The sequence below is a fragment of the Musca autumnalis genome, unplaced genomic scaffold (genome assembly GCF_047663935.1).
Source record: "Musca autumnalis isolate F117 unplaced genomic scaffold, ASM4766393v1 scaffold_5, whole genome shotgun sequence".
Lineage (NCBI taxonomy): Eukaryota > Metazoa > Arthropoda > Insecta > Diptera > Muscidae > Musca > Musca autumnalis.
The window spans coordinates 171,571,317-171,599,225 of NW_027412088.1; the positions used below are offsets into that span (position 1 = coordinate 171,571,317).

General features: G+C 36.7%; 3 protein-coding genes across 3 annotated transcripts in view; 1 reads left to right on the plus strand and 2 right to left on the minus strand.

The window, feature by feature from the left end:
• bgcn (benign gonial cell neoplasm) overlaps positions 1-16,629 on the minus strand; it is an 18,117-nt gene extending 1,488 nt beyond the window's left edge. The window contains exons 1-4 of the mRNA XM_073992040.1: positions 14,982-16,629; positions 14,556-14,915; positions 12,191-13,153; positions 11,359-12,121 (exon numbers count right to left, since the gene is read on the minus strand). Of these exons, the coding sequence (XP_073848141.1) occupies positions 11,359-12,121; positions 12,191-13,153; positions 14,556-14,915; positions 14,982-16,515 (3,620 nt within the window). The 5' untranslated portion in view covers positions 16,516-16,629. The remainder of the gene's footprint in view (positions 1-11,358; positions 12,122-12,190; positions 13,154-14,555; positions 14,916-14,981) is intronic.
• A 2,671-nt stretch (positions 16,630-19,300) lies between these two features.
• Positions 19,301-21,330, plus strand: LOC141386837 (benign gonial cell neoplasm protein-like). Its single transcript, XM_073955745.1, has 2 exons — positions 19,301-20,880; positions 20,912-21,330. The coding sequence occupies exons 1-2, from the start codon at positions 19,362-19,364 to the stop codon at positions 21,328-21,330; spliced, it is 1,938 nt and encodes a 645-aa protein (XP_073811846.1). The 5' UTR covers positions 19,301-19,361.
• Positions 21,331-22,752: 1,422 nt separating this feature from the next.
• Positions 22,753-25,610, minus strand: sotv (exostosin glycosyltransferase sotv). Its single transcript, XM_073957313.1, has 3 exons — positions 23,975-25,610; positions 23,528-23,687; positions 22,753-23,454 (listed from the first exon to the last, which is right to left on the minus strand). The coding sequence occupies exons 1-3, from the start codon at positions 25,431-25,433 to the stop codon at positions 22,953-22,955; spliced, it is 2,121 nt and encodes a 706-aa protein (XP_073813414.1). The 5' UTR covers positions 25,434-25,610; the 3' UTR covers positions 22,753-22,952.
• Positions 25,611-27,909: the final 2,299 nt, after the last annotated feature.

Sequence of the window (27,909 nt, forward strand, 5' to 3'; positions counted from 1 at the left end):
CAAGAGTTATCATGCGCACAATTTTTCCGAACATTTTTGAATTCTTTGGGGGAGATACCTGAAGGAGTGGACTGATATGGTTTATCTTCGAACTTAAACTAAGTTTGGACAAAATATTACGAAGGCCAAATTTTGAACCGAATCGGCAGATCTTTTCGAGAGTTATCTTGCGCTCCAACCACCTCACACGGTGTCATAGGGGTTTTTTGCAACTTTCAGGCTATTTTTCAGGAAGTGTGGACTTGCCCCTGATGAAACTTGTACTGTCGTATGGGGCGCAATGAATACAAGTTGCTGAAAGAAAAATCAAAGCGATTCAAGAACATGTCCTAAACTGAACTTATCCCAAATTTTGTGTGGGAGGTACCCGAAGGAGTGGACCGATTGAGTCCATATTGGAAATTCGCCTAAGTCCTGTAGACATTTCACGATTGGCAAAGTATGGACCAAATCGGTTACTCCCTTCAAGAGTTATCGTGCGCACAAGTTTTGCGACAATTTTTGAACATTTGTGGGGGAGGTACCTGAAGGAGTGGACCTATATGGCCCATCTTCGAACTTAAATCGAATCTGGACAAAATATTTCGATACCCAAAATTTGAACCGAATCGATTGATCCGTTCGAGAGTTATCGTGCGCTCCAGCCAGACAGACAGACGGACATTGCTCAATCGACTCCAAATTGTCTGAAACACATTTCGTCCAAACATACTTGGGGTCTAAAACCATTATTTCGATGAGGCACATTTTGCCCGTATGAAAGTGTATATACCCTCGTTAGCATAAATGCTGAGGGTATAAAAATATTTCAACATAACCTTAAAAAATCGAAATTGAATTTTTGAGATAAATGAAGAATTTTTAAGGTACTTTATCAATGTCACGAAAGTGATTTTAAGGATACTATTCTTTTTTTAATGCGAAATTTCACTGTTAGTTCAACATAACCTCAAAATGGAGCATTATAATTGATCGACAAATGCCTTGTTTTTAATGGGAAAACGGCTAATAATGAATTTAAATACTATGTAGTGGAAGTATTAGGCCATAAATGAATATGTATGCAGAAATTTCAACATAACCTCAAAATAGAAAATTTTAATACAAATACTTGATTGCATGGCACAATTTGGAAGACATTTGTCTATACGTAACATAAATAAGATTTTTTAGCTATTTTTGTTCAAATATTTAACATAACGAAATATCATAACCATTGATAAGGTGTTTAACAGAAATAAGATTAAATGGGCTTTTAACACTTTCAAGCCATATAAGTCACCTGGACCGGATTTTATAACGCCGGCGATGCTTCAATTTGCACCGCCACGTTTATATCAAATCCTGGAGGAGATCTATAGGGCGTGTTTGACTCTCTCATATGTACCGGGTCTGTGGAGAGAGGTAAAAGTTACTTACATTCCCAAAGCGGGAAAACCTAGTCACTCTGCACCAAAGGACTACAGACCCATTAGTTTATCATCCTTTCTCCTTAAGACTTTCGAAAGACTGATCGATTTGGAGATAAGGAGCCATGTAGACACCGCCTCTATAAGCAGCTCACAACACGCCTATATTAAAGGCAAATCTGTTGAGTCTGCCTTGCATGAGGTGGTTGGCTTCATTGAGAGGAATATGGAAAACTCAAACTTTACCTTGGCTGCCTTTCTGGACATAGAAGGAGCCTTTAACAACGTAGAACTTGAGTCCATAAAACTCTCACTTAAGAAAGTTAACACACCTGAACCCCTAACCTGCTGGATAAATAATATGTTGGAAAGCAGAATTATAAACTCCAGCATTGGGGAGACAAAAATTAGAAAAACAGTAAATAGAGGCACCCCCCAAGGAGGGGTGCTCTCACCGTTACTGTGGCTAATTGTTATAAACAATATTTTGACCGACCTGGACAATCAAGGTATAAAAGTTGTTGCCTATGCGGACGACGTTGTACTACTGATTTCCGGTAAGTTTCTGTCAACCATTTCGGAGCTTATGCAAGGAGCATTATCGACGCTGTCGCGCTGGGCTAAAGCCAATGGCCTTGGAATAAACCCAACCAAGACAGAACTGGTAATGTTCACGAGAAAGCGTAAGCTCGGCGTATTTGTGCCACCAACACTGGATGAAGGCAGCTTCAGCTCTCGCCCGAGGCAAAGTACCTTGGCACAATCCTGGACTGTCAATTGCGATGAAACAGGAATGCTGAGGAAAGGGCGAAGAGAGGATTGATTGCACTTTATTCCTGTAAGAATTCTATTGGGAAAAGTTGGGGTCTAAACCCATCGATTATACACTGGTTGTATAACACCGTGGTTAGACCCATCTTATCCTATGGTTCTCTTGTTTGGTGGCACTCACTGCGCCAAAAATCGACATCCGGTAGGCTTGACAGGTTACAAAGAGCAGTCTCGATTCTCATAACTGGAGCCACCAGGAGCACACCACAGGCTGCTATGAACGCAATGCTGAACTTAAAACCACTGAGTCTCAGCATTAAGTGTCAGGCAACTCGCAGTGCCCTACGGCTGCATGAACAGGATCTCTGGCGCGGTTGTACCTATGGGCATGGATGTATCCTGAACGAATCAGGCATAAATGTGAACCAACGCGGAAAACTGAGCGACTATCACCAGTCCTGAGATTTGACGATATAGACGTCGTTATACCTAGTAGAGACGACTGGAACCACAGTAACCCCCCTCTGGACGGTCTGGCTTTTTATACAGATGGTTCCAAGATGGAGGAAGGTACCGGGGCTGGCCTCTACTGTGAAAGGCTATCTCTTGAGTACACCTACAGGCTAAACAGCAACTGTAGTGTCTTCCAGGCTGAAATCTTCGTGATTTGGAAGGCAGCGGAATTGATAAAAAGTTTGGATGCAGACATCTTTGTACCCCTGACTTTGTGGATAGTCAAGCGGCTCTTAAAGCCATCAAATCCTGCGACATCAAATCCGATGTCATCCTTAAGTGTAGATCAGACTTGGAAACGCTAACTAACGGCTTCCGGCTATGCTGGGTACCAGGACACCGCGACTATATGGGTAATGATATGGGTAATGAAAGAGCAGACGAATTAGCTAGACGAGGATCGCAGTCTACAGATCTAGCTATCGCTGACTATCAAACCACACATTTGTCATTTCTTTCAAAAAATTAAAACGTTCTCTGACGAAAGAGCCAGTGAATTGTGGCATATTGAACCTAAGTGCATTGTGGCAAGATCCATATGGCCGTCTCTGTCAGTCAAAAGAACGAACTCTCTGTTGAACCTGAGTAAAGCTGAAGTTAGAGTAACGACGGAAGTCATTACTGGACACTGCTATATCAGGGCCCATATCATCAAATGGGATGAGGATGTTACTGACTACCAGAGATCCGATTAACTCGCGAGTGAAAATTTGGGGGGAGGTGGTAATTTTTTTTCGGGTAGAATAAGTTTTTGTTTGGTGTTGGGGAGGAGCAAGTTTCCACCTTCAACTTGCTCGAATTCGAGAGGAGTTTCACTCGCGAGTGGAATTCGGAGCTCTGCAGACTCTGTGAGGATGAGGAGGAGTTAGAGACGATCGAGCACATCCTGTGTCGTTGTCCAGCCCTGGCTCGTAGACGGCATAGGTTAGTAGGTTTTCCACCGTGTCTAACTTTCTATTCAACTGTGGAACCTGCTGTGATCTACAACATCATCAAAAATCTGAAGTTTACCCTCTTAAACTTTCTTGTAATTTATTCGTTCTTTACTTTTCTAACAACTTCCACTTTTTATTTCTTCCCCCTAGCCTCTCTTTTTTCCATCTCCTCTTTTCTTGCAGTTCTTTTTTCTACTGGACGATCACAATGGACCGGAAGGTCTTCGAGTGACGCAGTCACAAGTTAGTGGCTGCACATCCCCTAACCTACCATAACCTTAAAAGTCCCAAATTTAACTTTTTTGATAAATTACGATTTTTTTTTATCAATTTATATGGAATATAAATGTGATTAAAATGATAAAAATTCTTTTCAATTTCTTTTAATTCAACATAACCACAAAATAGAAAATTAAATTTTCGAAGAATGTATTATTTTTAATGGGAACATGGCTAAAAGGGAATGTAAATGTGATATAGTGGGAGTATATTGCTGTAAATAAATGATGTAAGGAAAAACAATTCTACTTCAGCATAACCTCAAAATAAAATATTTTAGAATATTTTAATACAAATAATTGAAAACTTGAGTCGCACAATTTTAAAGACACTTATCCATACGGAACGTAAACAAGATTTTTAGGAATTTTTTGTTGACAAGTTTTAACATAACCTCAAAAAAATAGATTTACGAAATCCCATAAACTTAAAAGACAGAAATAGAACTTTTGTGACAAATTAAGATTATTTATCAATTGATTTGAATATAAAATGATTGAAATGATTGATACATTTTCTTTTCAATTCATTGCAATTGTTTTTTTTTTCACTTTTAAGTCAACATAACCTCAAAATGTAAAATTACACTTTTGCGACAAATGCATTATTTTAAATGGGAAAATGGCTAAAGAGGAGTGAAAACGTGACATGGGTAACAATATCTATGCAAAAATTTCAACGCAATCTCAAAATCAAAAATGTTAAAAAATTTTAATAAAAAAAATCCTTAAAAAACTTGAAGAAAATTACTATGAATGACACACTTTTAAGGTCATTCATGCATATGGAATGTAATAAAACTTTAAGGCATTTTTTGTTAAAAAAATTTAACATAACCTCAAAAAGTAAACGAAGTGTCGTAGGCTCAAAAGACTTCCGGTAAAACTTTTGTGATAAATTAAACTTATTTATCAATTTAATTGAATGTAAATGTTATTGAAATGATAAATTTTCTTTTCAATTCATTGCAATTGTGAAATTTCACTTTTGATTCAACATAACCTCAAAATGTAAAATTACGCTTTCGCGAAAAATGCATTATTTTTAATGGGAAAATGCTTAATTGGGAATAAAAATATAACACAGTGGAAGTATATTGCTATAAATTGATGACATAACGAAGAAATTTCAACTTACTTCAACAAAACACCAAAATAAAATAGCTTTGTTCCTTTACTTTTTTAATGGTAAAAGAGAAAAGTTTCAAAATTGCTCAAATTTGCTCTCTCATAAACATTTTTACCAGAAAAGTAAGGGAACGGAAAAAATGGTAGATCTGGTAGCAATGTCAAAACGAAACATAAAAATCAATTTTCGTCTTTTATTTCACAGCTTTTAATTTAGTTTTGTCAGCGTTTGACTTTTTCTTGTGTTTTCGTCCATTTTTTTCTTCATTGTGAAATAATCGTCACACAAAAGTCGAAAAATCAGTTCTACCATTTTTTACCTGCAGAAATTTGTCGGGTAGCCTGTGGTAGAAGAGAAAGGCATATGTGCTCTCTCTCCTCTCGCACTCTCTTAAAAATTGCTGCCAGTTTTACAACTTTTTGGGGTTAAGGAACGCTTTGCAGGTAAAATGGTAATGGTAAAAATGACAACCTCAGGTAAGTAAAGGAACACAGCTAATATTTCAGAAAATTGTAATACAAATACCTGAAAACTTGAATGGCCCAATTTTAGAGACATTTATCCATATGGAATCTAATACGATTTGTAGGCACTTTTTGTTGAAAAAGTTTAACATAACCTAAAAAATAAATTAACGAAATGTCATAACCTCAAAAGAACGATTTTTTATAAATTATAATGTTAATCAATTTATTTGGAATGTAAATGTAATTGAAATGATAAATTTTCTTTTCAATTCATTCACGGTATGTAAATACAAATTTTCAGGCAATTGGTCTGTTCCAGTACTGCAAGAATCTACTAATTTTTACAATTATTTTCGATAACATAAAGGAAAAATTGTTATCGTAGTAAAAAGTAGTAGCTTCTTGCATGTTCTGGAACAGAGCAACTATTTGTTAAAAAATCTAACATAACCTCAAAAAAAAAAAATAATAATAATAATAATAATTTAATAAATGAAATGTCATAAACTCAAAAAAAAAAGAAATAAAATTTTTGTGATAAATTAAGATTTTTTTTATCAATTTATCTGGAAGGCAAATGTGAATGAAATAAAATAAGAAATTCATCATAACCTCAAAATGAAAAATTACATATTTGCGACAAATGCATTTTTTTATTAGGAAAACGGCTAATAAGGAATGTGAAGAAGGTGTTGTGTCTGCCCATGTCAATAATTAATAAAACGCGAACTGGATAATTACTAACATAAAAACTTTATTACTAAAACATTACAAATTAACAAAGGGATTAAATACGTGTAACTCGAAAGACAGTTGAAACAAGAAGGAAGTTAATATAGAACAACGGCATTTATGTAAAGCCTAAGAATACGGTATACAATAAAAAAGGCATTGATAAATGAGTGTATAATGACAAACATTGATGACAGTAAATACAAGTATAACAGATAGGGATATCGATATAGATAATAAAGGATACAACAATCTCCCACGCTAATAAAGGACGTGGCCTCTTAAATGTGGAGGTGGTCTTCTGTTTCGGGCAGATCTTCTAAGCGGTGTAGGTATTGTTGACTGTTGTTCTTGATCTAGTTGTGTTGGTTGAGCCAATGTAGGCATAGATGGTTCTTGATCTTCAGTAAATGTTTCGTTATGATTCGACCTGGAATTGCTTTGAGCCAATGTGGGCATATGTGGCTGTAGATGTGATGAGTTTTGAGTCGATGTGGAATTTTGATGACGCTGTATTAAAATTTGTTCCATTTGTGTGCGTTTGTCATTGGAATAGTGTGTGTTAGAAGTAGGAATGATCTGTTGTGGCACTAAAGTTTTGTACATTTGATTGATGTGGCGTTTGATTACATATCCATTATCCAATTTGACGATATAATGACAATTTCCTAATTTCTTCTGCACAACTCCGAACTTCCATCTTTCCTTATTTTGTGTGTACCACTTTATTTGTACCCTCTCTCCCACGCTAATTTGACGCACTATTGGTTTGTGTTCTTCTTGAGTTTGCTTGTGTTCAATGGGCCGAATTGCATCTAATTTGATTCTTATGTCGCGTCCCAAATACTTTTTTGCTGGAGTCTGGCCGCATGAGAGAGGGGTTGCACGATATTGCATTAAAATTTCTTGAACTTTTGTCCGGAGTGGAGTTTGCTCGTCTTCCATTGCAATTAATTTTGTTTTTAGAATACGAACGTATCGTTCCGCCAAACCATTGGTTGCTGGGTGCCCAGGAGCAATGAATTTTTGAAAAATTCCGTTTTCGCTGCAATATTTCTTGAATGTAGCACTTTGGAAAATTGAAGCATTATCTGACACTATTATTGATGGAAATCCGTGTGTGGCAAAAATATCATTTAATAACCTTATGGTGTTTTCTGAATTTGGGGCTTCCTTGATAATTCGAATTTCAGGCCATTTGGATTTAGCATCTACTAGGACCAAAAAATTGTGATTTAAAAATGGACCGGCATAGTCTATATGCACTCGCTCGAAATTTTCAGATGGTTCGTCCCAATGATGCTGTTCTACCTTTGCTGGATTATTTTTAACCATCGCACATTTGGAGCACTGTTTTACCATATGTTCGATGTCTTCATCAATCCCCTTCCAGAAACAATACCGCCTTGCCAATTGCTTCATTTTTACAATTCCAATATGAGTGCGATGTAATTCTCGTAAAATTTCGTCACGTAGACTAGCTGGTATGACAACTCTGTTGTCTCGAAATAATACACCTTTTTGTAGTGAATATGCTGGATCTAAAATATCACCTTTAATCAGAGACTTCTTCATATGGCACAGCTCCTTATCACGTTCTGTTTCATCTGCGATAGATAATGCTGAAATTGTAAAGGTTGAAATTTCATTAATTTTTTGATTTTGAATTGATTCAGTTTCTTTGTCCAGGTAGTGCTTCTTGACGATTGGGTATTGAATGGGGGCTCTAGATAAGCAGTCGACATGCTCTATTTGATCAGCCTTTTTATGCTCTATTTTATAGTTGAATCCTTGGAGGAATGAAGCATATCGTAGTAGACGTGCCGAAGTCATAGCTGGTGTTTTCGACTTCGGATGAAAAATTCTTGAAATTGGTCTGTTATCAGTTATAAGAGTGAATTCTCGACCGTGTAAATACATGAAAAATTTATCCACCGCAAAAACAATAGCAAGTGCTTCTCTATCAAGTTGGCTGTAATTCTGCTCAGCAACAGTTAATGCTCTTGAAATAAAAGCAATCGGTCGATCTTCAGTGCCAATAGTATGCGATAGTACTGCAGCTATCCCTGTGGGACTAGCATCACATATTAATGTAACTGGTTTTGTTTCATCGTATGGTATTAAAACACGATCGGCTACAATCTCATCTTTTAGTAATTTAAAGGATTTTTCACACTTTTTATCCCATTTAAATGTTTCTCCTTTTTGCAACAATTTTCGCAGCGGATGCGTTTTTGTAGCCATGTCTGGTATAAATCGCGAATAATATGTTATCATCCCAAGAAATCTTCTTACATCGTCCGCGTTCTTGGGACGTTCAAGTTTAACAACGGCTTCTGTTTTTGTTGGACATTTTGAAATTGAATTGTGGCTTATGTTGTAGCCCAAATAATGAATATGCTCTTTGAAGTACTCACATTTTGATTTGTTGAGGTGAAGTTGATATTTTTGAAGTCTATCAAAGCACTTGTTAAGACGTTGTTGACATTCGCTTATAGTTGAGGCATGCACAATAATGTCATCGAAATATGAAATTGTACCTTCAAGACCTTGTAATAGTTGATCCAAAATTCGATTAAATTCGCTCGGGGCGGTTTTGATGCCAAACGACAGTCTATTCATTTTGTATGTACCTCGGTGGGTTGATATGGTTTGCACCTCCTTGCTCTCTTCATCAACTGCAACATGAAGATAAGCTTTATAAAGATCCAGTTTACAAAAATATTTCGAATGTTTTAAAGAATTAAAAATTTCATCAATCCTTTTGATAGGGTAATGCGCCGGTTCAAGTTGTGGGTTAACAGCGATCTTGTAGTCCACACACAATCGTACATTACCATCAGGCTTTGGAATTACCACGAGAGGGGAGCCCCAGTTACTTGTATTAACTTTTGTAATTATACCGTCACGTTCCATAGAATCGAGTTCTTTTTCAACTTTCTCCCGTAGAGCAAAAGGAACTTGTCTTTCCCTTATGAAAATTGGTTTTGCACCTTCCTGTAATTTAAGAGAACAAATCAGATTTGGTATGCACCCCACTTTCTGTTCGAATATGTCTGCATACTTTTTTATTAATTCCGAAACAGAATGGTTTGTATTTATAGATCTGCAATTGTTTACCTCACATCCATTTCGGTCCAATTCGTTTAAATCGATTTTTAAGTGCCTTATCCACACTCTGCCCAATAATGGTGTGTGCTTTTCTGGTACTACATACATTTCCTCATTTGATTGTTTACCTTTGTATGACACTTGCACTTTTACCACACCAATTGGCACAAAAATATCACCAGTATATGAACGGAAAGCAATTGTTGATTTTTCTATTGGTGTTTTTAATTGTAATTTTTCAAACTCGTTGACTGGAATTAGAGTATACCCGGCACCAGAATCGACCTCGAAGGATTGCTTGCGTCCATTTATCTGCACTACTGTATAAAATTTTTTAATTTCTGGAGACGCTACCACTGTTTTGCTGTATATGTCAATAATTTTGTTTACATCTTCTTCGTCGGATGAGCAAGATTCTATGTAAGATGTTTGGTATGTTTGTTGTTTTTGTTTTATTCTTGACGTTATACACACATCTTTAACATGTCCTACCTTTTTGCATATGACACAGCGCAATTTGTTTTTGTTTATGTTGCATTCTTTTGACATGTGGTTACTCTTACCACAACGTAAACACAATCCTTCAATACCCAGATCACGATAATTGACTTTAGAATTATTTGATATCGATAATCGATTATTTTGATATCGGTTACCATTCCTTTGATAACCAGTTGACGTTTGGCGAATATGATGTACATCACCTGTTGAAGTATTTGCAATTTCATCGTTGTTTATTTTTGCCGCTTCAAGCACTTTCGCCTTTTCCACAATTTGTCCAAATGATTCGTCTGGCTTTTGTAATAATTGTTCACGAATGTTGTTGTCACGTAGACCTCTAATGAACTGTGCTCTGGAAAACAGATCAGACACTGACTTCTTACACACACACACAAACTCGCACGTAGCGGCTCTTTTTTGTAATGTTGTCACAAATTCGGCAATCGATTGGTTTTCATTTTGCACTTCAGATAAAAACCTGTGTTGCTCTACAAGAATATTCTTTTTTTGACTAAAATGTTGATCAAGCAGATCGATGATATCTTCGTATTTAAGCTCAGATACAGTTTTTGGCGCGGCCAATGTTGAAATTATAGAGTAATTTTCCGTGCCAATATATTGTAAGAGTAGCTTGGCACATAGCTCTTTATCGCCAAAAACGTTTTTTAACTGAAGATGTATTTCCAGTCTTTCTTTATATGTCTGGAACGTTTCCACTTTAGGATTGAATGGCTCAAAATTTGAAATTATATTGACGCTTGTACTTGTTGTAGGTTGCTGTTGTGCTAATGCGGCCGTCATAGAGGTTATGGCCTCCAGCAATTTTTGCAATTGATCGTTCTCCATTTTTTTTTTCTTTTTGTAAATTGAATTGATTTATGATGCACTGTTTATCCTCGTCGCCAATTGTTGTGTCTGCCCATGTCAATAATTAATAAAACGCGAACTGGATAATTACTAACATAAAAACTTTATTACTAAAACATTACAAATTAACAAAGGGATTAAATACGTGTAACTCGAAAGACAGTTGAAACAAGAAGGAAGTTAATATAGAACAACGGCATTTATGTAAAGCCTAAGAATACGGTATACAATAAAAAAGGCATTGATAAATGAGTGTATAATGACAAACATTGATGACAGTAAATACAAGTATAACAGATAGGGATATCGATATAGATAATAAAGGATACAACAGAAGGCCAAGGTGTTTCTACAGAATATCACAAAGTTTTCCTACTGGTATTCTGTACGAAGACTTTGTGGTCTTCCTATAAAAGATCAAAAGTTCCACCTATAGATGATCTCAAGATCTTCCAATAGAAGACCGCCTATGGATGATCTCAAGGTCTTCCTGTAGACGACCTCAAGTTTATCCTGTAGATGACCTCAAGGTCTCCCTATAGATGACATCAAGTTCATCCTGTAGATGACCTCAAGGTCTTCATATAGTAGACCTCAACTTTATATACAACAACAAATATAAAAAAACACAAATGCAATACTTACAGTATACAATGCAAGCTAATGTTAAACTTGAAGCAGGGATACAACTCCATATAACCATTAGTCCACTCCAACATATAAACACTTCTTAAGAGGTCAGGATGACGAGTGTAGAATATTATAAAAGTCAATTTGTGAGAATCCGTCTTGGCATCCAAGAGAGTGTTAAGTGTATGGAACCATTCACAGTGGCGTAGTGAAGATGCATTCATTGGCATATCACCAATATCATTAAAATCTTTTCGATAGACGATAAAATATTGTTTTATACGTAGAGGCGACGGCGTTGGGACATGGCCATTAATACACAACATATTCGAAGATGATGATGATGTGGACGCGGACGATTGAAATTGAGACCTATAAAGGCATGGTGCCATTAACATACCACCACTAAGGGTCATCATCAACTTATTAGGTACTGCCTTTGGTCGAAGACCAATTCTATCCGGCTGTAGAAAACCATTGGCTAAATCTTCTTGGATAAGGATCTTTTCAATACAATCAAAGAGCATGGAATTTTGAGATGATGATGACGATGAAGATGGCATATTGGGACGTTTGAATTTTTCCAATTGACCACAACGTTGTAGATAATTGACATACATGCTGTAAAAGTGTTGACGTGTCTTGAGCAACAGTGAGGCCTCACTGTATGACATTTTAAAGGAAATCCATTCATCGACATGTAACAGGCATTCAGAAGATTCCGAGGGATTTGAGGGTGTGATTATTTGGCTACTGGAGGATGAGAGTTTTGTGGGACCTGAAACCAAAATCAAAAGAAAAATATCAATATAACACACAATAATGGGAATACCCATCTAAAAGTTACCTGCAAATAAAGCCACACTAATACCAGCCACAATGGTATTGCTGCCAATGCTATTGCAATTCCAACTTTTCGATGTCTGGCCATAAACAATCCATGGTGATTTGTATTTCATATTTTTCATTGAATCCAAATTCAAGTCACGTAACACCGACTCGGGGTGTACAACCAATTCATTTTTGTGCGGAGATTTCAAGCGATTAAATTGATTATCCAAAACACACACACTTGGATAGAGGCCACCAACCAAGGCTGCCTTTATAATGGGCCAACAATTCGATTTCAGATTAATATAATGCATACTCAAATTTCCTTTGTTGTGGATGAGCTGGGATGATCTCAAGGCACCCACAAGTTGGGTTCTAACATTACACACATGCTCGAGCAGGCCATTCATGGTGAAATTATATTTACTTGGTATACTATCCATACAATCATCACGCAGCTCATTTTGCCATTCTTGATAGAGACGTAAAAACATCAAATGATCCGATAACAATCCCTCAGAGTAGCGTTTACGTTCATCCTTGATCTTTTGTCGTACAATATCCTTATAGGGTTCCAATAAATCATCTAGATAATGTGTTATCTCGAAGGGATCCAGAGTAGTCATAAAACTGACTATGGTTAAAATGGGATCCAGACATTGTAGAAGTATGGCAAATACCAATAATTTACCCAAATGACATTCTACGGGTACATCAATAAGACGACAACCAAGCCATGTGATGTCTTCCAGATCGGTAAAAACACTGATTTTCTTGAGATGTTCTACGGCTTGATAGACTTTGATAAACGGCGGTTGTATAATGGTCTCTTGTAGATATTCCGATACCATGGTGTGCTGGGATAAAAGCTTTACTGCCAAACAAACACGATCTAAGGGTTTTGTTAATAAATCCGGAGTTTGTACTTCGGGTAGTTGGTTATATAGTTCTTCGGGTATTAAACGAAAGCAAACACCACCTGTAAAGAATCATGAAATGAAAATTGGACAAATATATATGAAGAGAGTTTCTTGAGGTCTTCTAAAGGTCTCCTCTGAGAAGACCCTGAAATGAAATATGAAAAGATCCTGAGTTCTTCTATGAGAAAACCCTGAAGTCTTCTATGACAAAACCCTGAGGTCTTCTATGAGAAAACTTTGAGGTCTTCTATGAGAAAACTTTGAGGTCTTCTATGAGAAGGCCTTATGGTCTTCTATAAGCAGAAATTATGGTCTTCCATGAGAAGACCTTGTCTTCTATGTGAAGACCTTGTGGTCTGCAATGTGAAGACCTTCCGGTATTCTATAAGAAGACCTTGATTTTTTCTACGAGAAGACTTTGAGGTCTTGAGACTTTGAGGGTTTCTATGAAAACATCTTGAGGTTTTTTAAGAAGATCTTTATGTTTCCTCTAAGAAGACCTTGTGGTCTTCTATTTGAAAACTTTGCGGTATTCTGATCTTGGGGGGATGCCTCTCTCTGAATAACTATTGGGAAATCTTGGGGATCTCAAGGTCTTGTATATGGATTATCTTAAGGTCTTCTCATTAAGGACCACAAGGTCTTTCCATGGAAGACTTCAAAGGTCTTCTCATGGAAGACTTAAAGGTCTTTCCATGGAAGAATTCAAGGTCTTATCATGGAAGACTTCAAGGTTATCTCTTGGAAGACTTGAAGGTATTCTCATGAAAGATCTCAAAATTGTCTCATTAAAGACTTCAAGGCCTTTTCTTTGAAGAACTCATGGTATTCTCATGGAAGACTTTAAGGTCTTTTCATTGAAGATCTTAGGAAGACCTTGAACAATGATCTTATGGTTTTCCATGAAAATACCCTGGACTTTCATGACCTTGAATCTTCCATGAGAAGACCGTTATATCTTCCATGGGGAGACCTTGAGGTCTTGGGGTCGTCCATGAGAAGAACTCGGGGTCTTCAATGAAAAACCATGATGTCTTCTATGAGAAGATCGTGTGGTCTTCAATGGAAAAACCTTGAGGTATTCTGTGGGAAGAACGTGAGGTCCTCTATGTGAAGACCTTAAAGGCTTCTATGAGAAACCTTGAGATCATCTTCCTTGAGAAGACAGTTAGGTCTTTCTTGGGATGACCTCAAGGTTTTCCTTGAGAATGTCTGGGGTCTTTTTTTGAGAATGCCTTGGGATCTTTTTGAGAAGACCTTAAACTCTTCTATGAGAACACCTTAAAGTTTTTTATAAGAAGACTTTGAGGTCTTCTTAAAAGACCTTGAGGACTTCTACGAGAAAACTTGAGGTCAACTTGGGATATCTCGAGTCCTTGAATGAGAAGACCATAAAATCTTTCAAAAGAGACATTTAGGTCTTCTGGCAGACCTTCGTAAAAAATTCACATTTATACTTACCACCATTTTTTGTCAGCAACAAAAGACGATTTTCCAAATTTTGTTTTGCTGACCATTCATAGACATGTTTCTTGCACTGAGCATCACTATCGAACACGGTGCGATATTGACGTCCGCTATCAATGACATATAACAAATCATCAAAGCACATCAAAGCTTCAGCAATATCTGTACTCAAAATGATTTTAATTTGTTTCGGATCACTTTCAAGCATTGCATCCAAATGGGACTTTTCCGTTTGATTGTGTAGCATATAGATGACAATTTGTTGAGGAAGGTTACCCAATAGTTTTTCCTTTAATATAGCATAGTTCAGTTGTATGAGATGTTGATAAGAGGGTAGAATGACAATAATGTTGCCTGCAAGAAAAAAAAATAAACAAATCACCACATTTTCCCACCAAAAACCTAGGCTTCTCCACCCACCCCTTATCCATATATCATTTTTCGTTGTCACCATGTGAATTATATCCAAAATCAAATAATGATCAACATAATTTTCCTTGATTTGTGACGACTTTTCAAAATAGGCCACCTTTATCAGTTCAACACATTCCAAATTACTCATTGAGATTGCCACCTTCAAAGCATCCACATCGAGTTTATCCGCTATAAAGGGATCGGCGCCCAATTGTAATAAAATCCGAACATGTTCCATCTTACCCAACATTGAGGCAATGTTGAGAATTGTCCTACCCGTTACACTATGACGATGATTTATGTCGGCACACTCCCCTTGCACCATATAGAGGAAAAATTCAAAACATTGATCATGGGCAGTGCGTTCATAGGTCTCCAAACATTTATCCAATTGTGTGAGATTAATTGGCATTTTATTTCCACCTAAGATTGGCAGCGCTCTAAATGCCTTCCTAATCATATTAGACGGCCCCGAATCCGGTAGCAATTTACGTATCTCTTCATAATAGACGACCTCATTTTTGGCCATTTCATGAGGTTGCATTTCAAGACTTATCTCCTCGCCCTCGCCAAAGTATTGGAGAAATTCATAATTACGACTATAGTTCGATAATAGGATGACCTTTAGGTAAGGATGATATTTAAGGGCCACTTTCAGTTCCCGCAATAATAAATCCGAAAAGGCTTCATGCAAATGGGCATCTACAACAACTAGATGCGAAATGTGACGAAAACTATCCATAATTGATTGACCCATAAGAACACGCAGTAAGAAACTCGATGTTGTATAGACAAGATTTGAAGAATCACTTATGCGACTTTGCAGCTGTACCTGATATGCCACTGTTTCACCCACTTTTTCGTGGACATGATCAGCCAACAATTTGCTATTATGTATTGCCACCAGTTGTTCCCTTTCCACACAGATTATTTTGCAATGCCTTTTTTCCTCGCTGCACTTCTCAATGATATACATTGGTATGGCCTTGGACTTGCCAAAAGTGGCACCACCATTCACCACCACAACACGGCTACGTGACAAGGCGTTCAGAATTACTTCCTTGTAAGGTTGCATGGGACATTTCATTTGAAAACTCTTCTGACCTGTTTCATTACAACGGGCAATGGATTGCTTCAGGGGACCCAATGAAAAACGATGTGGCGGTACTGTAGGCGAGGTGGTTACATTACCAGGACTAGTAAAATCACTAGACATTTCAAATTCTTGTTGGCTTCCACAAAAATCTGAACCACAATGGAACATATACATATCCTTCAGGGATTCCGTTGTCACTTTTAGTTGCATTATCTCTGCTGTGTTGTGTGAACATTTATCCTTAAACACAATAACTGATTCCTGGCCATTGTTGTCAATGTGTGGACGCATGCGTAAACGTAAATCTTTGACGATTTGTGAGAAAAATTGTGGATCAATGGAAAATAAATGACCCAAAAACTTCATACAACATCTTTTCTCACGATTAAAGCTGTTCAATTGTTCCGATATATAAAAATGCAAAATTTCACTTGTCACCGACATAATGGGGAATTGAGACGCAATATTTTCTTCAAAATAATATTTTAGCAAAATAAAAAAGGAATACACAATGAATTGAAGGCTACGAGAAAAATATACGACGAAATTCAAAGTTTGCAGAATGAGCCGTTATTTGAGCCTGCAAATGACGTAGGTAATTTTGGGAGAAGAGTTGCCAGATTTGTGTGACTTAAAATGCAAGGATGAGTAAACACCCCTGCAAGAAATGCATGCAACTTTGTGAAAGACGGAGAGAAAATGAAAAAAATAGCTATTTTAAAATAAATGATAGTTCCAGCTGTGGCATATAATTACCTAAAATAAAACTAACTGTGTGTTTCATACGAATCATGATGAAATAATAAGGTGGCGTAAAACGCCCAGCTGATTGGTTTCAATCTGTCAATTTTTTTGTTATTGTGAATAAATTGTATGAAAACGTAAACAAATATTTTGACATATTGAAGAATTTTCCGCCAAAAATGAGTTGTTGTTGTGCTACTTACGTGACCTCATGGTACAATAATTCATAGGTAGGCCAGGTATGAGAATCGCCAAAAAAGTACAACCCTGTCGCTATGGCGTAAAACGTCAAAATTGTTTTGATGAATGATAACGGATGACTAAACAAAGAAGAAGAAGAACGAAATGTTGAAATGAAAACAAAACAGAGTTGAATTTTTTGATCAATAATAAATATCAACTCTGCATGTCAACACGATTTTGACAGATTAAGCCATAACAAAAAAAATTGTAATCAGCTGTTAGCTGTGGCCTACCTAAGAATTATTGTACCATGCGTGACCTGTTAAATAGATCTTGATACGACTGTTGCTACAAAGCAAAAATAACGAAAACATGAAATTGTGTACACTAGTATCTTGAAATTCTGTTTTTCCCAAAAAAAAAAAACGCAAAATTTCAGTGAAATTACTTTAGTGTGGACCGGGAAATAAAAAGGTGAACTGGAAAGTACAAAAACAAGACTATTTTGATTGAAAGTACTTAACAAAGACATAAAATATAACAAGATGAGACTTTTCCATTGCTACTCTACATCGGCAGATGGCGCTGGAGGTCTAACATAATGTCATGTTCCAATATGGTGACATGAATTTATGTTATACTTGTTTTTGTTGCCGTCGTGTCCTGTTAGTTGTCTGTTATACACAAACACCATCTAAGGTTTAATAGTAAAATTGAACTGCATTACGCACTATGTCCAATCTTTACAGTTCTATGTCTTTGTACTTCATCCTGTCATTATTCTTGTTTAGGTTTTTATACGATTAATTCACTATAAGACTATATTTACATTTACGAAATCCACTCGATTTCATCCGTCAATTCCATTGTGTATACGTCAAATGAAAACTCATCTGAAATCGATTCATTTGACGTTTGAGCAATGGAATTGACAGTTGAAATCGAGTAGATTTCGTAAATGTAAACATAGCATAACAATGAATTTGACAGAATCGATTATGTTTTAAAATGCAATATCGATAGTTTTGTCTATCGATAATATCGGATTAAAAATCTCTCAAGTAAAATCTATTGAAATGAATAAAAATTGCGGTTCGAAGGCCATATAAGTGCACGTTTTGCTATAGCTCCCACATAATGGTAATCGGATTTCTGAAAGTTTTGTCAAATTTTCCGAAAGGCGTGTCGGCACCACTTTAACATACTCCACAAAATGTGGACTTTTGAAAGAATTTTTATAGCCCAACCATAAACCACAAAACGTGGATTTTTTACAGAATTTTTATAGCCCAACCATAAACCACAAAACGTACTTCAAACGCTCGTGTGAACATGACATAAATGTTATCAACAAAACAGGCATTAAAAAAGATTTAATAAAAACATTAATGAAATAGTGAACATGTAACTATTAACATTAATTTAATTTAATTATTTTGTGTTTTTTTATTTTATTTAGGTTTGTTTTGTTTTTATTGGTATTACAAACACAACAAACGCGAATAGTTCAATAAAGAGGACGCGAAAAAATCTTAAGCTCTGTTCCGGAACTAAAAAGTTTTTACAATTTTTACGACTTTTACACATTTTACCCGAAACCCCGTTCTCGTACACAAAAAAGTTGTAAAATGTTTAATTCTCTTTCATCAGATGCCGGCATCCATGTTACTTTTTTTACGTGCTCAAATTTGTCGAGTAAAAAGGAGAGCGTCATTCAGCGCCATTTTTGTTTAATGAGAAGAGAACATTTTACAACTTTTTTGTGTACGGGTACGGGTTTTCGGGTAAAATGTGTAAAAATTGTAAAAACTTTTTAGTTCTGGAACAGAGCTAACATGTCGTGTAAAGTACCCATAACGAAACTTGAAAAGAAACTTTAACGAAATTGGTTTCAAGAAACCTTGCTAGTCTGATCATCGACATGTGAAAAAATAAGTCGTATTCACACGGAATTGACAATTTAAATGATTCACGTTTTATTTATTTACTTAGTTTTTTATTTTTTTTATTATTTTTTCGAAGGTTGTTTCACTACCCGATGTAATTATATGCCACAGCTGGAACTATCATTTATTATAAAATAGCAATTTTTCCATTTTCCCTCCGTTCATTCAGTCTTTCACAAAGTTGCATGCATTTCTTGCTGGGGTGTTCACTCATCCTTGCATTTTAAGTCACTTAAATCTGGCAACTCTTCGCCCAAAATTATCTACGTCATTTGCAGGCTCAAATAACGGCTCATTCTGCAAACTTTGAATTTCGTCGTATATTTTTCTCGTAGCCTTCCATTCATTGTGTATTCCTTTTTTATTTTGCTAAAATATTGTTGTTTTGAAGAAAATATTGCGTCTCAATTCCCCATTATGTCGGTGACAAGTGAAATTTTGCATTTTTATATATCGGAACAATTGAATAACTTTAATCGTGAGAAAAGATGCTGTATGAAGTTTTTGGGTCATTTATTTTCCATTGATCCACAATTTTTCTCACAAATCGTCAAAGATTTACGTTTACGCATGCGTCCGCACATTGACAACAATGGCCAGGAATCAGTTATTGTGTTTAAGGATAAATGTTCACACAACACAGCAGAGATAATGCAACTAAAGGTGACAACGGAATCCCTGAAGGATATGTATATGTTCCATTGTGGTTCAGATTTTTGTGGAAGCCAACAAGAATTTGAAATGTCTAGTGATTTTACTAGTCCTGGCAATGTAGCCACCTCGCCTACAGTACCACCACATCGTTTTTCATTGGGTCCCCTGAAGCAATCCATTGCCCGTTGTAATGAAACGGGTCAGAAGAGTTTTCAAATGAAATGTCCCATGCAACCTTACAAGGAAGTAATTCTGAATGCCTTGTCACGTAGCCGTGTTGTGGTGGTGAATGGTGGTGCCACTTTTGGCAAATCCAAGGCCATACCAATGTATATCATTGAGAAGTGCAGCGAGGAAAAAAGGCATTGCAAAATAATCTGTGTGGAAAGGGAACAACTGGTGGCAATACATAATAGCAAATTGTTGGCTGATCATGTCCACGAAAAAGTGGGTGAAACAGTTGCATATCAGGTACAGCTGCAAAGTCGCATAAGTGATTCTTCAAATCTTGTCTATACAACATCGAGTTTCTTACTGCGTGTTCTTATGGGTCAATCAATTATGGATAGTTTTCGTCACATTTCGCATCTAGTTGTTGTAGATGCCCATTTGCATGAAGCCTTTTCGGATTTATTATTGCGGGAACTGAAAGTGGCCCTTAAATATCATCCTTACCTAAAGGTCATCCTATTATCGAACTATAGTCGTAATTATGAATTTCTCCAATACTTTGGCGAGGGCGAGGAGATAAGTCTTGAAATGCAACCTCATGAAATGGCCAAAAATGAGGTCGTCTATTATGAAGAGATACGTAAATTGCTACCGGATTCGGGGCCGTCTAATATGATTAGGAAGGCATTTAGAGCGCTGCCAATCTTAGTGGGAAATAAAATGCCAATTAATCTCACACAATTGGATAAATGTTTGGAGACCTATGAACGCACCGCCCATGATCAATGTTTTGAATTTTTCCTCTATATGGTACAAGGGGAGTGTGCCGACATAAATCATCGTCATAGTGTAATGGGTAGGACAATTCTCAACATTGCCTCAATGTTGGGTAAGGTGGAACATGTTCGGATTTTATTACAATTGGGCGCTGATCCCTTTGTAGCGGATAAACTCGATGTGGATGCTTTGAAGGTGGCATTCTCAATGTGTAATTTGGAATGTGTTGAACAGATAAAGGTTGCCTATTTTGAAAAGCCATCACAAGTCAAGGAAAATTATGTTGATCATTATTTGATTTTGGATATAATACATATGGTGACAACGAAAAATGATATATGGATAAGGGGTGGGTAGAGGAGCCTAGGTTTTTGGTGGGAAAATTATTGTCATTCTACCCTCTTATCAACATCTCATACAACTGAACTATGCAATATTGAAAGAAAAACTATTGGGTAACCTTCCTCAACAAATTGTCATCTATATGCTACACAATCAAACGGAAAAGACCCATTTGGATGCAATGCGTGAAAGTGGTGCGATACAAATTAAAATCATTCTGAGTACAGATATTGCTGAAGCTTTGATGTGCTTTGATGATTTGTTATATGTCATTGATAGCGGACGTCAATATCGCACCGTATTCGATAGTGATGCGCAATGCAAGAAACATGTTTATGAATGGTCAGCGAAACAAAATTTGGAAAATCGTCTTTTGTTGCTGACAAAAAATGGTGGTAAGTATAAATGTGAATTTTTTACGAAGGTCTTCAAGAAGACCTAAATATCTCCTTTAAAAGATTTCATGGTCTTTTCATTCAATGCTTCGAGATATCCCAAGCTGACCTCAAGTTCCTTCGTGGAAGGCTTCAATGGCTTTTAAGAAGACCTCAAGGTCTTCTCATAGAAGACTTTAAGGTGTTCTCATAGAAGTGTTCAAGATCTTCTCATAAAAGACCCCAAGGCTTTCTTAAAAAAGACCTCAAGGCCTTCTTAAAAAAGACCTCAGACATTCTCAAGGAAAACCTTGAGGTCATCTCAAGAAAGACCTAACTTCTTCTCAAGGAAGATCTCAAGGTTTCTCATAGAAGACCTTAAGGTTTTCACATAGAGGACCTCACGTTATTCCCATAGAATTGAAACTTTTTAATTGAAGACCCCGAGCCATGGAAGACCCTAAGTTATCACGGTCTTCTCATGGAAGATCTCAAGGTCATTAAAGTCCTTAAGATTTTCTCATGAGTCTCCAAAGTCTTTTCATGGAAGACACCAAGATATGGAACAAATTGAATACTCTACCAGCTGACGGAAAAAATCTGAAATTAGTTTTTAAATTGTAAGTTTTTTCTAAGCAGCCGGCCTTCGGCAGGGAATTTAAGTATTTCTCCTATGGACAGGAGCCAATTTAGGGCACGAAAACAACATTTTTTTTAATTTAAATTTTTTTCTTACTTCAACAAGGGAATTTTCGGAACTTCAGGGCCCATATCTCGGGAAGTCCATACTTCCCGAAGTATGGACTTCCCGAGATATGTAAAGATCAACTGTGGTAAAAATTTCAGATTTTTCCGCCAGCTGGTAGAGTATTCTATTTATGTCCAAGATATTTTTTCGATGTCTTCCTAAGTTCTTCAATAAGAAGACTTTAAGGTCTACCATGAGAATACCTTGAGGTCTTCAATGTAAAAGCCTTGAGGTCTTTCATGAGACAATTTTGCGATCTTCGATGAGAAGACATTGAAGTATTCCATAGAAAGACCTTGAGGTCTTTCATGACAAGACCACATAGGAGGCCTTGAGATCCCCATGATTTCCAAAGATTTATTTGGCCGGCCAAAAACCAACGGTCCGCAACGAATTTGACTATTGAAACACACTGGATTAACTAAATCTGTAAAACGCCTTTTAGACTATACATTTATACTACGATTAAGAGCATTATCTCGATTTATTTGACATATGTATATTGTATGAAATTGACTACTTAAATCCACTGGATTTGCTAAATACAATAAAGTGTAAACCGTACTGTTCCAGTGAAAACATGCTATGCATTAAAGCATTTTGCCGGGTTAACCCTCTTTGACGCTTTATTGACGGTTGCGGTATGGAATTGACACTTGAAACCCAGTGTGTTTATTAAATTCGTTTATGTGCGAACGGGGTATAATGTAAACATACGTTAATCCAAGATAACTAAGTAACATTTTTATTGAGTATTAAGTCCAAAGGAATGAATTTTATTCGATTATGTTGTGCAATCATGATTATCGTCTACTTAAAACTAAAACATCTAAATGCTACTGACTTATTAAGCTTAAAACTATTTTCTTTTCCTGCTGCTAAATTATTCGCATCTTTGGCTATCTCTTGAATTTCGAATTTCTACTCTCTCCCTTTTTCTCTTTAAAGTGTTCCCATGTCACTAAAACGTTTCAACTTTTCAGGGAAATTATCTTTAAACAAGACGGGATCAGCCCTAAATTCTACCGTCCTCAATGGCATACGACCATAAATGTGCGTAAATTCATCGATACAACGTGAACGTTCACGCATATGATTTAAATCGGCCGAAAGCATTTCATTGTTGGCACATTCGGGACATTTGAATTTCTTGCGTGGTGTCACTTTTATGGGAGGTTTATTCGTGACATTTGCCACCAAAAAATTCATTGCAATATCTTCGCAATTCATTCGGCCATCAACGATGTCTTTAATGACTTCAGGCATACGATAGGTGTACATGTGACTCCAGTACTTGTGATGGAATGCCGCTCCCGTTAGGACCATTGATATTTGATTTGTCCATTCCGATTCATAACGCCAATGTGAGGTCATGTTTTCCCAAACATGTAAACGACTGGGAAAGCCAACAATGCGATCGGGAAATTCACGCCACACTTCGTAGCTGTAAAGAAAAACAAATACGTGGAGATTAATTGTCATCAGTGTAGACGGGAAAGTGTAAGTATTATAATTACCCAAATTCCACCTCGTCCTCTGTCAACATGTTAATATCATCATCAATGGTCAGGATGGCCTCAGTTTCTATATCCTTATAGGGATAGAAACGATTTGAAAGGCGATTGTTTGCTGTTTGTATTACTTTAATGGGTCGTGATATGGCAGGGAAGCTTGATACTGTAAAGAAAGAAAAAAATAACGTTTGTGTTTTGGAAGGAGGTTAGTTCAAGGCACTCTCAAAATCTTCGTGCCCATTTTTTGAAGAGAATTGGGACCACAAAGGCTACCCGTAATAAAGGCCAAAACCCAGAAAGCGAAGGGCTTTCCGAATGTCAAATTATAATGGAATATCAGAGCATGTTTGGAATTCCGCCTTCGCTCTTCTCTATTATTTGTTTCCGTAAACCGAAGATCTGACTGAGTTTTGGTCTTTAACGCTTTTTAATCATTGAATTATTACTTACATAAAGGAGGAGCTTTTTGTTGATTATTCCACACCACCAATATGGCATGCAGCGACGGCACCACCGATAACTTTTCAATCAGCAAAAACAAACTTTCAACACGATCATAGGTCAATATGACAGCGGTGAAACCATCCGAACGACTAACCACCCTGGACAAGAACAAAGGATTCAAGGCCACACCATTTGAACTATCCACAAAGTTCCAATGTTTCTTATTACGCTCGGTATGAGGAAACATGCGGCACTGGATATATTCCAAGGTAGTTAAAGTCAATGTCCGCACACTATTGAAATAGTTTTCATACAATCTTCTGCCTTGCTGCTTCATTTCCTCCGTTTTTTCTGCCGATATGCTTTTCAAGGTGTCTACCACCAAGTGGATATCTGCTTCACGTATTCTCACCGATGCCAGTGACCAGTCAATAACATCCTCAAATGGTAATATATAACTATCCACAGCTATAACGGGTATACAGTTGAATGCCAATATTTCCAAGAGATCAGGATTGCCAAGACGCAAACTAGGCCCCAAAAGGCAAAATGTTCCCTTTAACAAAACACTGGGATAGGAAATTTCATGGCCACTGTCCCCAGTTAGGCATCTTGTCTTGCGTGATGGCTTGCTATTACATTGCTGCAGCAGCAAAATATCCTTGGGATTCTCCTCAGCCAAACCCTGTAATATCCACATCATTTTGGGTAATATATTCAATTGGGCCACAAGCAACAAATAATCTGCGGAACCACCACTATATGAAGTTACCATGGGATGTTTACGCAGCAATGGACTCCATACCGGTATGGAAATATCAAAACCATGACGATAAGACCATGCATCAAAACCACCACCAGCAATCATGGCATGGTCGGTATTAACATCAAGCACCGTATTAAAGGTGGGATACACTCCGGGCAACATGTTAAACAGCAAATGATTTCTTCCATCATCCCAGTAGTTCAGCGAAGCCAAGGCCCGATTAACCAAATCCAAATTAATGTTATTTTGATTAATCAAATCTATGCTGGGCACAAAGAGACAAGCCTCATTGGGATTAGTGGTATAGTATGGGCTCTTTACAATCGTCTCCAATATCTGATAAAACTCTTGTGTCAATGGTGCTGCCTCCACACCACTATTTGCATCCACATATTCCTGCAATGGGTACACATACACAGTTATGTGATCATGTCCACAGCGATATGGATCCATACATGTCCATATTGTACAGTTATCACGACGCGGTCTTGTACGATCAATGGACTCGGTAAGACGTATCTCTCCAATATCATTTAAGTCCAATGATATGCGATTAAAGTTGTCCTCGCCATGTAGCCGATGCGATTTGTAAAAGGCATTGTACAGTGAGATTCCCGTCAGCACTAGTGTCGACAACAACAATACAACATACATATTTTGTTGGCACTCATTTCGTATGAGCGCAAATTTATTCAGCATTATTGCTGGCTGGCGATTATGTTTCCCAGTTGTCGTCTTATCGCAACACAAATTTTGATATGTTTTTACACCATCATTATTAGGAGAAATTTGTTGTTATTTCGTCGCTTCACATGAAAAATTCCTAATCTCACAGATACGCTAACTAACACATACACATGCCTGAATCAAAACAAATGATACTGAAAGTTGATGTTGCCACAGGGGCTCGTTAGAAGAGCTCATATATTCAAATTTACAACAAAAAAATTACCATATATGTCATTTTATGTGAGGATAGATTACTACCACAGGATCATGCTATCTTTTTGGTCAAAAATTGTATTTATTTAAATGCATTTTCTTTAAATATAGCAAAAAACATGCTTTGTGAACAGTTCATTGTCTGGCAACACTATATCAAGGGCCTGTGTGCAGTTGGTTAGTCGAATAGTAGCCAACGTAACGTAATGCAACCACGGTTGCCACCGAGTAAAAAAATGTCTACCAAAAATTTCCGAAAATGTTACCAAAACGATACCAAAGCTGTGTTCCTTTACTTACCTGAGTTTACCATTTTTAACCTGCAAAGCGTTCCTTAACCCCAAAAAGTGGTAAAACTGGCAGCAATTTTTAAGAGAGTGAGAGAAGAGCACATATACCTTTCTCTTCTACCACAGGCTACCAGACAAATTTCTGCAGGTAAAAAATGGCAGGGCTGATTTTTCGACTTTTGTTTTACGATTATTTCACAATGAAGGAAAAAAAATGGACGAAAAATAGAAGAAAAAGTCGAACGCTGACAAAACTAAATTAAAAACTGTGAAATAAAAGAAGAAAAAGGATTTTTATGTTTCCTTTTGACTTTGCTACTAGAACTAAAATTTTTCCGTTCCTTTAGTCTCGGTCCAAACTACAGTGATTTCATTGAAAAAATTGCATGAAATTATGCGTCTCTAGATCGACTTCCATAGTAGAGTAAAATCATAAAATTGCTGTAGCGGGGAACTCGATTTAAGAACGCCTAATTTCATGAAATTTATTAATGAAATTCACGCTAGTGTGGACCGGGACTTACTTTTCTGGTAAAAATGTTCATGAGAGCAATTTTGACACTTTTCTCTTTTTTTCTCTTTTACCACTTTTACCATTAAAAAAGTAAAGGAACAAAGCTCAAATTAACCACCATAATATGGAGAGTGTAATTAAATTTGTCAATAGTTTGTAACATACCGAAATATTCATCCGAAACCTTATAAGTATACATCGCTCATTTACTCAAAGAGTGGCATAACTCAAAAAATGCCTTTTCTGAGTTGGGAATTTATATTTTTCTAAGACTTCTACTTTCATGCTCACATCTCTAAAACTCAACGAGTTACAACTCGTTTACTACGGGTTTGGCAAAATTCAACAAAAATGTTTTTGAGCTTGTGAAGCACTAAAACACTTCAAATCATGTTTGATCTTGCACAGATATCTGGCTAGCTGTTTGCAAAATATGATCCAAGTAGTTATTTTATTTTTATGTAATAATCTTTTTAAGTTGGAAAGTCAAATTTCAACCGCCAACTTAAAACGCGTTTTTCTCGTAAGTCGAAATAACCGACATCGCTGTCTGTTGAAATGAAGATACAGCTTGTAATATCTAAAATCTACAGAGCTTCGATACAGAGCTTCCCGAGTGAAAAGTACTTGCGACTGGGAGTACTCAAAGGGTGCGAGCAAAAAGTCCGGTATTTTTTGGGGCGGGCTGCAAAAAAAGCTTACATTTGGTATAACATTATCACGCTGTTGAACAATTTGGTGCACATTTATGCAGTGGTTTTATGTTTTTTCTTAGTGTTTATTAAGAAAGTTACCAGAACAAAAACGAAGTTACCAAATTACTGTTACGAATGTAACTGATAGGTTTAAGTTAATTTAGTTTAATTTCCGTTAATTTAAAAATTTGAATTGTAACGTAACGTTTTATTACGCAGTTATTTTATTTAAGCAACGACAACTACCATGTAGAACTCTCTTCATCATTCTAGTCGTTACATTACCTTTTGTTAATGTTCTTTTGTTTGTTTTGCCAAAATCATGTAATTATCGTTTAGTTTGTTACTTCTATTCTTGCATTTATTTGTTGTTGTAATTACGTCATTGATCATCCCCCATGTATGTGAGTCTGGTTGTTCGCTTAGTGCGAATGTGCGTCTGTGTGTTCGTAGTACATATTCGAGGAGTTGCCAGACATTTTCTAGAGGACTCTCTAACAGGGAGACTTTGGCATATAAATACAGGGGAACTGGCAATGACGAGTGAGTTGTGTTTTAAGCGTTGAACTGAACAGATCGGTTAAAGAATAGCTGCGTGCTAACTAGAGACTAGCTGTGTGCTAAGTAATTAAAGTCGGTTCCAAATAAGTGTAATAAAGTAAATAAAGCATTGTAGAAACGTAATCTAAAAAGAACCCTGTTTTATTTGGTACAAATCGTACTGGGGAATAAAA